Source organism: Hoplias malabaricus, chromosome Y, assembly GCF_029633855.1.
Source record: "Hoplias malabaricus isolate fHopMal1 chromosome Y, fHopMal1.hap1, whole genome shotgun sequence".
Taxonomy (NCBI): Eukaryota; Metazoa; Chordata; class Actinopteri; order Characiformes; family Erythrinidae; genus Hoplias; species Hoplias malabaricus.
This window is the reverse complement of record NC_089820.1, coordinates 15609797-15626363: the sequence shown is the minus strand read 5'-3', so window position 1 is coordinate 15626363 and position 16567 is coordinate 15609797. Positions and strand designations below refer to the sequence as shown.

General features: G+C 38.6%; 1 protein-coding gene across 1 annotated transcript in view; it reads left to right on the top strand.

The window, feature by feature from the left end:
- LOC136678782 (pappalysin-1-like) overlaps positions 1-16567 on the top strand; it is an 82869-nt gene that overhangs the window by 28883 nt on the left and 37419 nt on the right. Inside the window, exon 7 of the mRNA XM_066656919.1 lies at positions 2986-3484. Within this exon, the coding sequence (XP_066513016.1) occupies positions 2986-3484 (499 nt within the window). The remainder of the gene's footprint in view (positions 1-2985; positions 3485-16567) is intronic.

Below are 16567 nucleotides of genomic sequence, written 5' to 3'. Positions count from 1 at the left end.
CCTTCATGCTATCCATTTGAACTTAAACTAGCTGTCACGCAACTCTGTGACCCAGTCTTCATGCTTAAAAATAAAGGAGCCAAAAAATGTTTCTTTGAATCACTTAGGGGTCTCTATTCATAAGAGTGTAGATTGGTTTAGTTTGCAGTAAAAAAAAAATCAGTCGCTTACAAGTGAAGAGAGTGTGTGCACTGTTATTATTATGATGGAAGGTATTACACAAGATAAGAAAAGAAAAGATAACACTTTACTGATCCTGAAATATATGTCAGTGTCACATTACTGTGCATAGTGCCCAAGAGAAGACATACAGTAATCACAGTAAATAGGGTGGGGATGTAGAAGTGGGTTACAGAAGCACTATAAACCATAAATAATAAAGTGAGAATGGTCTATACACATATATGAATTATGTACATGGCATAGGCAAGTAGCAGCCTCAGTGTGTATGCACTAAAAAACATAAGCCATAAAAACACATGACACAAGTGAGATATACCTATGTACATAATGAGTATGTGTATGACATACCAAGAGCAGCACAAGTATTTATTGCACCAAAATACATATAAGTTTAAGCAGTAAGACTGTCAAGAAAAAATATTATTACTCTGAGCCAAACTGACAGCAGTGATCAGTCTAGAGAGCAGGAATAAAGTGAAATGTATGGACAGTAGCGGTCAGGCAGTAATAATGGGAAATGGGAATTACTGCCAGCGTCAATCACTCTTAACATTGAGAAGCTAGCTTACGCTCAGAGAACTTTACAAATCAAATTGCAGATGTATAAATGGGCAGAAATGCATTCAGTAATGCATGAAATGTTTAATTTTTATAATAATTACCAGTGTCTCCATCAGATAGATTTAAAGATTTAAAGCACTTGTCACTTAATCAAAAGCATGTATGGAAGAATTCATTTAGAAAACAACATTCGTATAGTTAAACTACAAGTTTGGTCAAGCATGCTGTGTCCTAACCTGCAAAACATGTGGTTTACAACTTTGCTTCTCCCTGACCTACACATGGTAGGTGTATAAATGTATGAGTTATAGTTAACATTTTAAAAGGAAACAGATATGGTAAAGGAAATTGTAATGTGAGTATTATGTGAGCCTCAGTATTTTCTGGCCTCTCTACATTTTGCCAAATCCATAATGTTGTAAGTGTGCCTTTCTAAGTATTCCTCAAACTTACTTTAAAATATTCAAATTCAAATATAGGCTTTGTATTGGTATACACCTAAAAAGATTTAAGGTGTCCTTATTTGAATGTTGTAAAACTGTATTTATATTGAGATGTTTGCAGTAGAACACCAGTAAAAACTCTGACTTCTATCATGTTAATGCACCTTTTATTGCATTATGCAAAAGTTGACACTTTTTATGTAAAGTTCTAAAATATTTGATACTTTGTATCAAACCTTTACGGTTTTAGAGGATTTTTCAACCTTATAAAGATTCTTCACATTCCTGCTTATGATATATAAAATTGATCTGTAAAGGCCTGTTCATGGAAATGTTCTATAAGGAACTAAACGTGGTTCTCTTCTGTGGCGTAGCTCCAAATGAATCTTCTTTTTTCCTATTTAGCACAAGAGTGTGGTGCTCCGGATCCTGTATTATAGGTTTCATTGATCTTCTTTTCCCTTGTATGATAGTTTTGTTCCGCAGAGGGGCCTCTCTGCCAAGCGCTGTCCTCTCTCTGGACCCTTCCCCCTTTAGCTGCCCCATAATGGCCTCTTGACGGCTCCTGAAAGAATAACTGGGAAGAGGGCCAAAATTCTCAAAATGACCTCCTGCTGTCTCACTAGAGGACATCATTTGCTCCAGTCACTTTGTTTGTTTGTTTGTTTGTTTTTGAGATGTATCTTTCACTGTTTACTACTCCATTCCAGTCTCATGGTGGCTAGAGAGAAAGTGCAGTAAAGTCTAAATAGGAACAGAAAGGAATGTTGGTTGGAAACTAAATTGTAATTTTTTTTTTTGGAGAGCACTATTTCAAATCACTGACTCTCACATGGAGTAGAAGGAAGTGGAGAAATATGCTGGTGACTTCTTTTATAGTTAACTTCCACTCTTTCATCCTTTAATACAGTAATGATTTTATTACAGAAACTTTTTTAGAAGACTTTTAAAAGTTTAAACGTTCAGCACATACTATGCCAAAATCCAGCCAAAAATATATGCTTATCTAACAATGTCCTTGGCTGTATAATTGAGTTCACAGAAGCTAAGGGATACTAACTGTTTAAATAAATCTGGTGTTAAATTTGGGCTGTCATAAACCTCAGTGCCACAATGCTAAGAAAATAAATTTGATTAATTAGCTACATTTATGGTTAGCACATTTTCAGAGTTTTTGACACCTGGTACTTAGAACCCGGTACCTTTTTAGTACCTGCTCACTTTTGGTTCTAAGTGAGCCAAGTAGGGAGTAAAACGTTTGGTGTAAACCTTGCATAGTGCTGATTGGCCAGAGAGAATTGTCACTCTATTCAATGCATCAAAGACATCCAGCATATAATCTCCACTTGTACAATCTCCAAGATACAGTAGCAATCACATTTGTTTTTATTCCACTCACAATGGTAGTTTATAAAATTATACCATGGTAGTTTGAAGAGGTACAAACTTTCTCTGAATGGGTGGCCAATGAAAGAACTCAGCACAAGCTGTAGGGTACAACAAGGAAACAAATAAAGTAATAAAAAAACTTATTTATGCATGGCAACAACATGCAATACACTATGGGTAAAACCTGCTTAACATTACCTCTGCCTTTGTTATGATTTCCAAAGTCCATTGTTCCCATTTGAAACTGAGCCAGTATCTTTAGATCTTTAGGTCTTTAGAAATCCACATTTCATTTCAAATTCCACATCTATTAGACCTGTAATTCATTCTCCAGTATTCATCAATTACTAAAAATACTTAGACCCAAAAAATGTTGTTTGAGATTCATTTACTGATTTTTCACTGCTAGGTCCTCCAGATGTGGAGCAGGTCTGTGAGCCAAGTGTGCGGACATGGAGCCCAAACTCTGGACTAGATTCAGGCAGTGTTGGCTCTGCCTCCTGCCCGCTGCAGGGCTGCATGCTCCAGCTGGACTTCACCTACCCACTGGTGCCTGACTCCCTCACTGTGTGGGTCACCTTCTTCTCCCCTGAAGACAACGGCCTAGCTGCCATCCACAACATCGTTCTGCTGACGCTGAGTGGCAACAACGTATCTTTGGGCCCCCAGAGTGTCTTCTGTGACACGCCACTCACACTGAAGCTGGAAGTGAACGAAGAGGTGTATGGGGTGCAGTTCTTTACCATGGAGCAGCACCTGGAGATCGACGCTACAATGATGACCTCCAAGCCTGGCAGCGTGCTGTGCCAGGAGTGTGAACCTCTGAGATACAAGCTCACTCGGGATCCGCCGTTCAGTATTGCTTCCCACGGCATCATTCTCACAGAGCCCAGGAGATACATAGACAGGTAAAAATTGTAACTGTGGTTTGAAGCATTAAAAGTATATTGCACCATTATTTTCTGTAACGTAATGCACAAGAAACCACAGAGTAACAATTGAGTAAACAAAGAGTAAACAATTAATTGAGAGTGTTTTCATGTGAAAAGGTTAATTGAAAAAACACTTTCTCACTTAAAATTGTGTTGATAGAAACCAAGCGAAAAAAACTGCACAAACAGCCATTTTGTGTACTAGCAAATCTGACCAATGAATTGACATGTTTGTCTAGACTTCATACAACATTGACATATGCTGTGTCCGAAACTGTGCTCTATTCACTACATAGTGCACTATTTTGGGGTTCTGCCATTTTGTAGTAGTCTGAAAACATAGTGGACAATTTTCAGTGAACTCAAACAATCCCACAATGCACTGCATAAATAGTGTACAACCCATGTACACTAACAGATATCAGATTACCCATAATCCGCAGGATTGTTTAGTAAAAACCCACATGAGTTAGTGTCCAAAATCATTCACTACCCTCCTGAATTCAGTTCCCTATAATAGTGAACTATATAGTGAATAATATAGGGAATAGTGAATAGGGAGCCATTTTGGACACAGGGATAGTGCTCTTACAACACCCTGCATGTGCATATGGCCCCCTAGACAACATATTATTTACCATTTAATACAGAAGCAATCAAAATTATTTAACCTCCATTTTAAATTAGGTTCATTAGCAAATTTAAATACTTTAAGATATTTGCATTAATTTAATCTAACAGGAACAGTTTAAATAGCTCAACACAATAAACATAACAAGTTATGTTATGTATTCAACACAAAATTCCACTTTTAATGAGTCACAGAACAAATGCAGTCTCAGAATACAGTCCCTGAATAGAATCCCTCATAAGAGCACACATCAGGTGTTGTCTGAATCACTGGTAATCAAGGACTTCATTACTTGGATCAGGTGTGCTTTAGATACAGAACAGTTTGGGTTGGGGTGTAAAGTCCTAATTCTAAACCTCACATTGAAAGTCGTTTTACTAGTAGAGCGTAAATGATGTTAATATAAATACATTGTCACAGTTAATGATTTTTTACTGTCTGCAGCCAATCAGTAGCACTCCTTGACATAAACATAACATAGTACATGCATAATCTCAACATGCAGTGACACTGGCATTTCCATTTTTCAGTGCTGCAACTTCTTCATTTAAGGTTATTATTATTTTTAATATGAAATTGTGTTTAAAATAAAGTGGTGTCCTCAAAGCCTTCATCTTTTATTTGTACCTACAGTTTGAATTTGTACCTACAGTTATAACTAAGAGATAGTTAAAACTATGTTACTTGGTGCAACCAGCTTCTAGACTGACAAGGGCTTTGTTGATGGTGACTTTGTTGATGATTACATGTAAGAAATAAGTCAAGACAGTTCAATAAGTTAAGTGAAGTCTTTATTGTCTTGCACAAAATAGGAAAATGATATAAAAGAGAGCAAAGGCACTGAATATGTTGTTCACAAGTTCCAAGTTAAAGGACACTGGCTACACTTCCTGGATGGGGCAGTATGTGAAAGTTGTCATTGTCTGCCAGCAGAGTCCTAAGAAGACGTCATCAAAAGCACTTGAGCTACCTGCAGCAACATTTGGTGGCAGCAGGCACTGAGGTTTCAGTTTGAAATCTTTGATAGTAAAGGTGCATACTAAACTCTGAAGGTCTCCATGTCCACATACCTTCTGATCCAAAAGCACACGAAATTCCACAAAGGTTTTGGGAAACAAAACTGGAACTTTTGGACCTATGGATTAGAAGTATGTTTGGAGGATATAGGATGAAGTATACCCTGAAAAGTACAACCTGTCTGGAGCTGCTTTGCTTCATGAGACACTAGAAATATGCAGTGTGTGGAGGGCAAGATGAATTTGTGTCTTCTGTAATAAAGTTGTAGGTTGGGCATCATTGGACCTCACAAAAGGACACTGATCCCAAGAAAGTCAAAAGTCCACCAAGGCTTGGTTTCAATAGTAGTCCTGGAAAAGTCGGGAGTGTCATTTGACTAGTTTGGTTGTGTTGGTGAATTGTGGCTTGGTTACATGTTTGCAGCTAAATTTATTAATAAATTACACTGAGCAGCGGAAGCACCACAAGGTAGAGCGATTAGCCACTGACACAGTACATCCAAAGATCTATGAGAATATGCAGGCCCAATGTCTGCTTCACACTGTGTTCACATTGTATAAGGTGCTGTTGCACTCTTGGCTAGCATGTGAATATCATCATTTTTGATTACTTCTTCATTCTCATGTGGAAGTGGGTATAATTCTATCATTTTTGAAAATTCAGACAAAAACTCAAGGTTGTGATAATATCTGGATATGCACATATAGAATTTATGTAGACCAAGGGTTTCAAGCTCATCTTACCTGGTGGCCGCTGGAGGTAGAGTCTTCCAAAAAGTCAAGTATTCCAGAAAAGTACAACTGATTCAATCTTCTTAGTCTTTATTAAAAATAATTCAGAACATGAAAGGTTCTTCAGAAGAACATTGGCTTCACTAACTTCCTCCTACTGCTTGCTACCAGAGACCTGGCAGCACTTCCTCTTACACAGGTTGCCACATTTGGCTTGAGTGAAGAAGCAACTAAGACACTCAGTGTGGCTTGAAGATGCTCATAAGCCATACTCCCTAATCACTTTTCAAGTGACAAACGTTGCTAATTTACGTTGCAGTCACGAGCCTGAGCTATAGTGGCCCACAAATGATAAAAAAAAACACAAAGTGGCCAGGACAATGACTCACGCAGGTGTGACTTTCGCGTGGGCCACACTAACACTAAAATTTGATTTCAAGTAGCGGGTCACAAAATAATGGCCCGCAGGTCGCGAATTTGAGGTCCCTGATATAGACTATATACCATATACACACATACAGACTGCAATAGCCCTTAAAATGGCATTTTGGGTTAAATTTCTAGTAAGCATTTGTTATATTAGATCTGTTAAGCTATATAAATTCTTCTTGTTTATTGCAAACATCTGAAAATAATTTTTGCTAATACGCATAATTTGCAATAATGGTCCTGTGTAAATAACAAGCAGCAAATTGATCTTTCTTAAAGGTCCTCATTATAATGTAAAAATGTTGTACTTTATTACTGAAGATATTAAGCAGACCTGTGTCTGGTAGAATAAAAACTTCAAACAGTTTTTCCAGAGTCTTGCACTATACCCTCCATGATGTTCATGCCATTTGTTTGTGTCCTTTGCTGTGGTGACTTGTCATAGGTCTCTGTATGTGTGGGGTCTACCAAACTTGGCCTTTTCCCCTAGGGTGGGGGTTCAGACCAGCTCAAAGAATTTCACAGCCACCCTTTCAGGGGAGAGATACATTCCACAGATCTCCCAGGCTGGTTAACCTGCTGGAGCAATCATCAGTTCTGAGCATTTGCCTACAAACCAGTGGGTGAGCTCTTGAAATGTCCAGGGTCTTCCTCCGAATGCCAGCAGGAGTCTGATTGATGTTTTCACGGATGCGACCACCATGGTGTGGAGGTGAAGGGAGAAGGTTGGGAGGTTGGAGGTGACGGGCAGCCCAGGCATGTAAACAGCACTTAGTTGAGAAATATAGACCTTGTAGCCTGACCTCAGCAATGTGGAATAAATCTATCCACCATGCTTGAAGCAAAGCCTCGTGTCCTGCGATGGCTTTCTGTTGTTCAAGGCTGATCCACGCATAGATGGAGAGGGAAAAAGTGAGAGTTACAAATTCATGTGTGGAGAGGAGGCCCACTAGAGGAGTATTGCTTGGCTCAGTCACTACAGAGGGATCACACTGTCTGTTTTCTCCCTGTGGGTGCCATGCAGTGAGCCAAGCAGGGTTGTAGTGACACTTCCATGATGCTTGCATGGAACTTGTTTTTTTAATAAATGACACTAGTACAAAGTACTATACAAAACCACAGTTTTCATTTTAAGTTGTCAAAACAGCCAAGAAATGTGCATTGCTATTTTTTAGGAGACAGATTAGACATAAGATTACATAAATATTCTAGTTTTCCAACGACTTTTGTAAAAACAAATTAAAAATGTAGGAAATAAAAGGATTTTTTTTCAAATTTCATGCAAGACCACATTTACTGTCACCATCAGAAAATTGCTTAGTGCTATAAGCCTGGAAAGAGGTGTCACTGTCAAGACGCCTTTACTGAGAAATGAAACATTTAAAACAAGAAATGTACAAATGAACAAAGATCAGGGTGCATCGGTTTCATGAACGTATCATCTCAGAGCCCGGGTCTCACAATCATTGATTGTGTTTGGGATTAGGGTAATGAGAAACAGAAAAATTGAAAGCAAGGCTGCCAAGAAAACATTTAAGACAAAGGGCAGACCCACAAACTACTTAAATTTCTGATATTTCATTTTTTCCCCCCTTGATGCTGGAAAAACTAATAATTGGTTTTTAATTGCTGTTTTGAATGTACTTGTGCACAGCTGGTAAACAGAGGCAGAAAAACGGTCCAAGGCATATGGATTTACAGTTTAAGGACCACACATGGAAGAGGGGCATTTGGGGGAGGTTCAGAGCCATAGCATTCAAAAATAACAGTAACCCTTGCCAAGATTGCCAGTTCAATGAGACTTTCCAGAAAAATAACAAGTTTTTCTTTTAGTCTCACCGTTCGCTGTCATTCCGAAAAACATTGTCTTTGCATTTGGAGAAAGTGTAAATACGTTTAATGTTAATTTTTAATTTGGGAGAGTGTCATAATAAAACATGCTGCAATTGTGTTTAGATCAGTCTTAGAACCCCATAATACAACCTGGACATTCCATGATGCCATTCTTCACTGTGTAAAATATCTATAGAGTATACAGAATGAAAAGCCAAGTTCAAAGCTTTTTTTCTCCATCTCGCTTCTACTTATTTAAGCCATAAAAATTATAGCCCTATAGAGCATCTATTCTTTCGTTCTGGCAGATGTGTCTCTCTTTAACAATACAGAAATGAAGAGTTTAGTCATTTAGGAGGCGGGCATTGTCTTCGTTGTCTTTTGTATACCATCGCGGGTCGGGCGTGTGTTTTTCTTTTTTTTTTTTTTTTCTTCTTTTTTTTTTTCATTTTTTTTTTTTCCCTGACACTCTGAATAATGGGCCCTCCCAGAGCACTGGGCTACACCTCTGTCGGCACTCTGCCAAGGCTGCACATTAGCTTTCACTAAATATCTCCCTTGTGTATGTAAACAAGGCTTGACATGAACCTGGTGAACCTTTGTGTCCTCATACAAGCCAAAGTAATGTCACTTCCACTTTTCCCAAGGTTCACTAACACTTAGACTCAGAAATATGTCGAGAAACAATAAAGGCTTCCCCAGAGGCTTGTCATTGTCTGTGAAGTCAATTATAACACATGGAAGTCCTCTGGCACTTTAGCAAATATATAATACATTTTTGTAGTGCAGCTGATGTACGACGCCTCCTAGTTTACTGTAAATGTCCATTTAGGAGGAGCTCACTACACTGATTGCTATTGAAATTACAGCTTGTGAACTTGTCAACTAGTCAATGAATATGTTCATTTAGCTTCATTCTCATTATAGAACATCAAATGCTGCTACTAGACATCTCTGAGATTTAGTAGTGATTAGGTTGAAGGAGGTGAAAACAAAAGATGTTCATGGCTTGGCTTATCAACTCTAAAAAAATTAATTACACATAACTTTATTATGATAAAATATTCTTCAAATTCATATACATCATTAAAAATCTATGGCTTTTTCAATCATGCATAAAGCAGGATAGATCAAAATGCTTGATTCCTACACTACAGGTCTAATCCAATCGTCTTTTCCAAAATAGTGGCCTAAAAATAATAATGGTAGGTTATATTTATTTTGAGACTGCTGTATCTGTAACGCAGCTAATAAACACCTATTCTGCTTTTCCTTTGCTTAGATTAGACATAGCTGTGATTAAATCCTAGATGAAATTAATTAAACTAAAAGTTGGGAATCAGTTTTAAAATTAATAATCACTGTTTAAAAAGAAATAATTGTTATCAAAGGTGTCATTTGTTGGAAGGTGTAAATAAACAAGAAAAATATATTTCCCCCAGAACATTAAAGGGACCTACTTAAAAAAATAAATAAAAAATACTGTAAACAATGATAATGAAGTTAAAAACAAATTAACATCCAGATTGTCTTGTATTTGAACTTGTGTAACTTACTTTTTCTTTTCATTAGACTTTTTAATAATTTTGCCCATTTTTGCTGAATACAAGATTCAGCCGCTTCATAGTCCATGGTCGCTTTTGCCTCATTCTCCTTCTCCGGTTGTGCATTTGGAATTAGATTTGCACTGCAGACAGGCAATTCAAGCACACACATTCTGTGTCTATGATGCCATGCAGTTCTAGACCATACCAGAATGGGGTCTTTCATTGTCTTGCTGAAATAACCATGGACTTTCCAGGGAAAAAACGACACATTCATTGTTTCACCTGTCCCTAAATCCCTAATATATGTCTCTGGTGTCTTTATATTTAAAAGGCACTTTTAAATATACGTTTGTCACCCATGCTTTGGGCAATGATGTATCACTATTCAATGAGAGATTATGACTTTTGCACCTTTTGCTGATAACAGCCTGGATGGTCACATTCATCATTGGCACAGAGAACAAAATGTTCACACCCCCATCCCCACCCAAAGGAAAAATTCTTTGCATTCTTGCACTTTTTTTTAAAACTATTTAACGGTTTTCTCCTGAAGTTTGTCAAAAGTGGAGAGCCAAGCATCAAGCCTTTCTTGGATGTTCCTTTTATACACAGTTATGATATCCTCAAACATTTTGTAAACATTTCTCTCGTATTTTGCTTTTTTTCCAAATGTGTGGCAAGTATCATATACTGGTTTCTGTTTAGAAAATGCAGTCAATTTACAAAAAATGTGTATGTAATACATCAGTACCTTGACTTACGAATTTATTTTGTTCTGTGAAGAGCTCATAACTCAATTTGGTTGTATATCAAATTAAATTGCCCCATTAAAATGAATTGAAATGCTATTAATCCATTCCAGCTCTCCAAAAACCACACCAGTTTTTTGTATGATGGTGTGACGTGACAGATCTGGGCAATTTATGTTCTCCTTGAACATCACCTCAGTTGTCTCGTGGTGTTGCATTAACAGACAACAATAAATACATGCATTTACAATCTAGTTTAATTTAGGATAATGTTTCTCATGTTTTCGCTCATTCAAACCTGGGACCAAACATCAGTTCTGATCACTGAGCAGTGCCGTGCTCATCTTTAGTATTAAGCACTCTCCTGTTGAGAGAAAAAGGTTTTCCAGGGGAATGACGTAAGTTGTTAATCGTAAGATGAAGCGATCTGAGCCATGGTCCAAAATCCAGGAAACTCATTAATTAAAACACAGCTCAAATTCTTGGAGCCAGCTTGTGGGAGTCTTTTTGGTAATACCCAGCTTCTTTCTGCCATGTTTCTTTTGATTGGCTGGGATGTTTCTTTGCTCCAGGGCAGGTTTAAAGGCTTACACTACAGAACTGATCTGAGTGTGAACATGAAGCCTGGCTGGTTGAAGGTGAGGCTGTTGTTTATCCCACGTCCAGTTTCCTCTGAGCTCTGGAAATGAAGTTAAGCGAAACAAGCACTGCAAGGCAAAACAAGCACAGTGAGTGTAAACCATGCTGTCATAAAGAAAGCAATTTCTTTGAATTTTACAGTGGTTGCATAACGTTTTCCGCAAAAAGCTATGTTTTACCTCAAAGTGAGGGCAAGGATAAAAATTAGAAGGAAAACATTTTTTGATTGATTATAAGTGGTTCCTCTTTGTTGGAATGACTGCCTCGGACTTGGAATGCCTGCTTTTTTTTTTTTTTTTTTGCAGTACTGTACCCTAAATGGTTCAGTAAGCAGTTCTTAATAAGCAGTGGTTCTATAAGGAACTGTGAACGCTTAAAGAACATTTTGAATGCATATATGGGTCTTTGCCTGGTTTAATAGGTTTTTCATTCTGGCACAAATAATTCTTTTAAGATTCTTTTTTAAATGGTTCTATATAGAACCAAAGGAGCCACTACTCTTACCGTATAAGCTATTTGCAAACATTGTTCTACATTATTCTGAAAAAGGGTTATTTCAATTGCAAAGGTAGTGAATATTATTTGGTGTTAAATAAAATAATTTTTAAAAAGTTCTTTAAAACTGCATTTCATAATAGGTTTCTTCATAGAGAAGAATCATTTAACCTGGCAGAGCAGCGTTTATGTATTGAGATGTTTTACAAAGAATCCCTGCCTTAAATAACCCCTGTGGAACCATTTTCTATGGTATAGAACCATTGGGAGGGCAGCCGTTTGTTTGCTCTGCAGTGTTGGGCCAGCAGAGGTGCTTTTTGTCCACTCTGTGTGGGTTTTGCTCACCCTCCAAGTGGTTGACCTGCACCAAGCACACTCTCTCCCTCTCCTTCATCATTGTGTGATGATTTCAGTACAGAAAGTTTCTGTATAGTTCTAGAAAACACTGGCATGAAAGTGTCAGAATGGCCAGAAATTAGACAGATGTGTCATCCATCAGGTGCAGGCCCGCTCCAGCCACTGCGGTGAGACTCATTGACACTTTTTGAGGAGAGTGCGCAAGGCCCCAACCGTAGCAGTAATCGCTTAAATTAAGTGCAAACAGAGGGATTAATATCATATAGGCTGACGTCCAAATTAACATCCATTGTGTTATATAAGGAACATACTTTAATGTTCAAAGGCTGGGAATCTTTGCTCAAATGCCACTCAAACTAGAAGCTTGTAACAGCACAAATATTACAGAACACGAGAGCACAGGGAGTCTTTTGCTTCCTCCGCTGCATTTATAAATGGCAGGTTCAGAGCTAATACATGCATGTGTTGTGTAGTTACAAATGGCTTGTGTTAAATATTCATATTGAAAATAGCACAGCGGCGAAGCAGACAGGCCCCACAAGCCGCAGCTTTAGAGTAGCTGTGATTCAGAGCATCTGGCTGCCTGCGCAGAAGATCTGCTTTGTGGAAAGAATTATCAAGGGCTAGATAGTAATATACAGAGTGTCTAGATTTTTCCATGTTTTCTTTGGTTTTGGAGAAATGACAACTGTGTCGTGTAAGATTTCTGCCTTTTCGGGTCATGTATTAGGTTGTATTAAACCACAGTTATTGCTGGCGATTAAAGCATGGTGTAATTTGATGTTAATGATTTTTCATTTGTAGCTCACTGAATCAAGCAGAGAAGTTTCATCAGGGGTGCAGATTCTAAACTTTCAATCCAACTTTCAAACATTTGTTTTTTAAAGCACTATAAAGCAGAAGTCTGTACTTTTAAAGAGTTAATACATTTAAATGAATTGGCTTCTATCTCTTCTATCTTGCTCACTCAGTCACTCACTCACACAGTCACTCGCTTACGTATATAAATACTCGTTAGGAACTGCACATACATGCCACATTATAGAACTGCTTTTCTAGAGGGTGTTGTTCATTTTAATAATTTAAAGATTAAATTAGGTTTTCATTTTAAACATGATATTTATTCATTCACTATCTGTAACCACTTATCCAGTTCAGCATTGCGGTGGGTCCAGAGCCTACCTGGAATAATTGGTCGCAAGGCGGGAACACACCCTGGAGGGGGCGCCAGTCCTTCACAGGGCAACACAGACGCACACACACATTCACTCACACACTCACACCTACGGACACTTTTGAGTCGCCAATCCACCTACAAACGTGTGTTTTTGGGCTGTGGGAGGAAACCCACGCGGACACAGGGAGAACACACCAACTCCTCACAGACAGTCACCCGGAGTGGTAATTGAACCCACAACCTCCAGGTTCCTGGAGCTGTGTGATTGCAACACTACCTGCTGCGCCACCGTGCTGCCCCTGACATTTATACACTTTCTAATTATTCATTTCACTCAAGAACATACTCATTTTGCAGACTGCAAACAACAAATTCACTCCCTCTACATTAGTCTAGTCGTCACCAGTATTGACACTGTACCAGGAGCTTCTTATATTTCTTCTTCTCTTAAAGAAGGTATTTTGAACATGCCATGATAAAGTACATCAGAGATGCTTTTATGTCACCACACAGTGTGAAAGAGCAGCGTGTTTTCCAAAAGCTCCATTGCAGGAAATAAATAATTTGCTAGTGTGAGAAAAACATTTAGTTGCCGGTCCATAATGAAAGAACTCTTATCACTCTTCTCTCTCTGTCTCTCTCTCTCTCTCTCTCTCTCTCTCTCTCTTTCTCTCTCTCTCTCGTGTTGTCTCTCTTGCTACACTTTACTTCAAAGTCTGCTGAGAGCGGGTTAGATCGCAATGTGCAAACCACCTGTACAAAAACACGCTGCTCCACTCAGAGATAAAGAAAATGCCAGCAGGTTTCTTATCTGTGTCCGACTAAACAGACTTTTATAAATTTTAACTGGCTACGGATTAGGCTCTATTGATAGGTGGGAGATTGCCCTCATGTGTTTTCAATCCTTGGAGGAGGCTGAGGAGGCTGCGTAGGCAGCCAGACAACGTCTATTGGCATGCTACTAAGATAGAATGGAGATTCATTGCCCTGACAGCAGTGATAGAACTCACTCAATAATTTTTATTGATGTTTTGCTGTTAAGATTCTTTTTTTTTCTTCTAGTTCCTATGATGATTAAGATTTGGCTTTTAGTCAGGCTGTGTAGTAAGTATTGAAAGCAGCCAGGGTAAGAAATACTGCTGTAAATATAATAGCGTGACAAAAATTAATAATGGAAAATCTACATTTTTCAGTTCAGTATTCTTTTAAATGTATTTATTTATTTATATCAGACCAATTTTACTACACATGCATATCTATGGTCTTATGAATGAGCTTAAAAGATTCTGATTGCTGCTTTAGTGGTTAGAGGGCAGCAATGAGTAATGCATGTTTGTTTATTTGCTTCAGCACATGCTCTGTCATCTGTAGAGCCTCTTTCAATCATGAACTTCAGAGAATTTCTAGAGAAATTCTGGAGCATTTGGTCTGGAGAAGTCCTGAAGTGGTCCTTTCACACACACAGCATGCATCGGGAGATTTTCCGTGTCAGATGAGGTCTCGCAGCGGGAAATATTCTGCTTGCTTTGGCTTGTGGTGGCACCTGTGGAGCACATGCCGGAAATATTCTTGAACTTTTGTGGCTCCATCCTCACCTGACCTGACTCTCTTTATGAGCCTTTACTAGGAGCCTAGCGGGATAATGTCCGGCTAATGTGCAGGACGAATATTGCGGGTGTTTGCATTCACACATACAGCACCTCCAGGTAAACTCTTGAACATTTCTGGGTTACCATGCATATGTGGAAGTGGGGTGTATGTGTCAAAAGATAAGAACCTGTAGCTAACAGGCCAAGTTTATTAAGGCCTGTATTTTAATAATTATTGTTATTATTATGAAGGAAAACATTATATTTACAAAAGGCAAAAATCCACAAATGTCAAAAATATTTATGTTAGCGAATCATTAGCTAAAACGTCATGGGTGTGATGAACCTATTGCTAGCTAACCACTTGTGGCTGGACTGGACATTCTCCTTTAAACACTGTTTGCTGTGTGTGGCCAGATGATATCATTGCCTGTAGCTCATATTCCAGTGCAAATCACTGAAACTCAATGTTAGTCATAATCAAAACACAAAAGTGACACTGACAGATTACTGTATTTCCAGTCTGTATAGTGGTAAATGTGGTAGTGATATTTGTCTCATGTTCTAAGCTACGTAAGGTTGTGCATTTCTAAGCTCCTGAGTTCCTCTTGTGTAATTTAAATGTAAGAGGTTATTGTACTTGTTAATATAATTTTACTTTGAATGCTGTACTTCCAATTTTCTAATTTGAACTGGATAAACATTAATGTGGAGGGTCATAGTTCTTGCTGAGCATAGATTGCAGTACATGATGATCTATTTACAGCAAAAGATTACAGTTTCTCCAACAACCAGCGGAACCACAACTGTGAAACCTAGCTGCTTGACACTGATGCTTAAATTGATACTTACTTCTTTCAACGGGCAAGATATACTTTCTTCTTGATGTAAGTCAAGCCAGCAGTCTACCTCAGGAATCACTGCGGCTTATTAAGTATAGCTGCATGACCCTTTTGGAGTTACTTCTGCCTGATCACAACAAACATGTCTTAGAAAAACATTACTGCATGACCACACAGCAGGTTCAGGTCCTCCGGCTCCATGGCTTCTGGGCTGGATGAGATTTTGCTTGTATCCTTTTAACAGAGTATTCTTTGCTCTCTGCTGTTCTCACGCCACTGAGACATGCTGACCCACATATCTGACTGTTTTAGAAATCTGCTACCGGACAAAAGCCAGCAGGGATAAGGCTTCGTGTTGTGGCTTCTTGCACTGAATCTACCTGCTGCAGCTGGTTTCGTTTTTCATTCTGCTTTATGAGTTATCCTGAGGGTAAAAGAGGCAGACTACGTTCATATGAACCCCAATGTGAAAGGTCAAAACTTGCTACTTTCACTGTCATTCCACCTTTTATGAAATGAAAAGAGCAGCACTTGAGAAACAAAAGCTACAAATATGAGAAAATATAAGATATAGAACCTAAATAAATGATGCCCGTGTTTAAAATATTAAGTTCTACTCTCAGTAATTGGAACAGACTGGAATTGGAAGGGACTGGATATATAATACTGCTTAAAAAACATATGTTGCATACATATTAATATTAAGATGACGAACATGAATGTGCATGACACTACAAATCTGATGACTCAATCAGTCATAGACGTTGGCAAATGTATCGATATATGGCCCACACGAATGTGCTCTGGATTTGAGAGGCATATCTGTGGATTGGACGGCTTTGGAGAGGCCTAACTGAGCCCTGCCGAAAATGTTCTCATTAACCCGACTCCTGCAGGCAGCTGCAGTGAGGTGTGGGAGGAGGTCAGCTTCTTAGAAGACGTGCAGGAATCGGGGAGGGGAATTGAGGGACTAATGAGACACGGAGCTGGCAGTATTGTCCTCGCACAAAGCGCCCCACACCC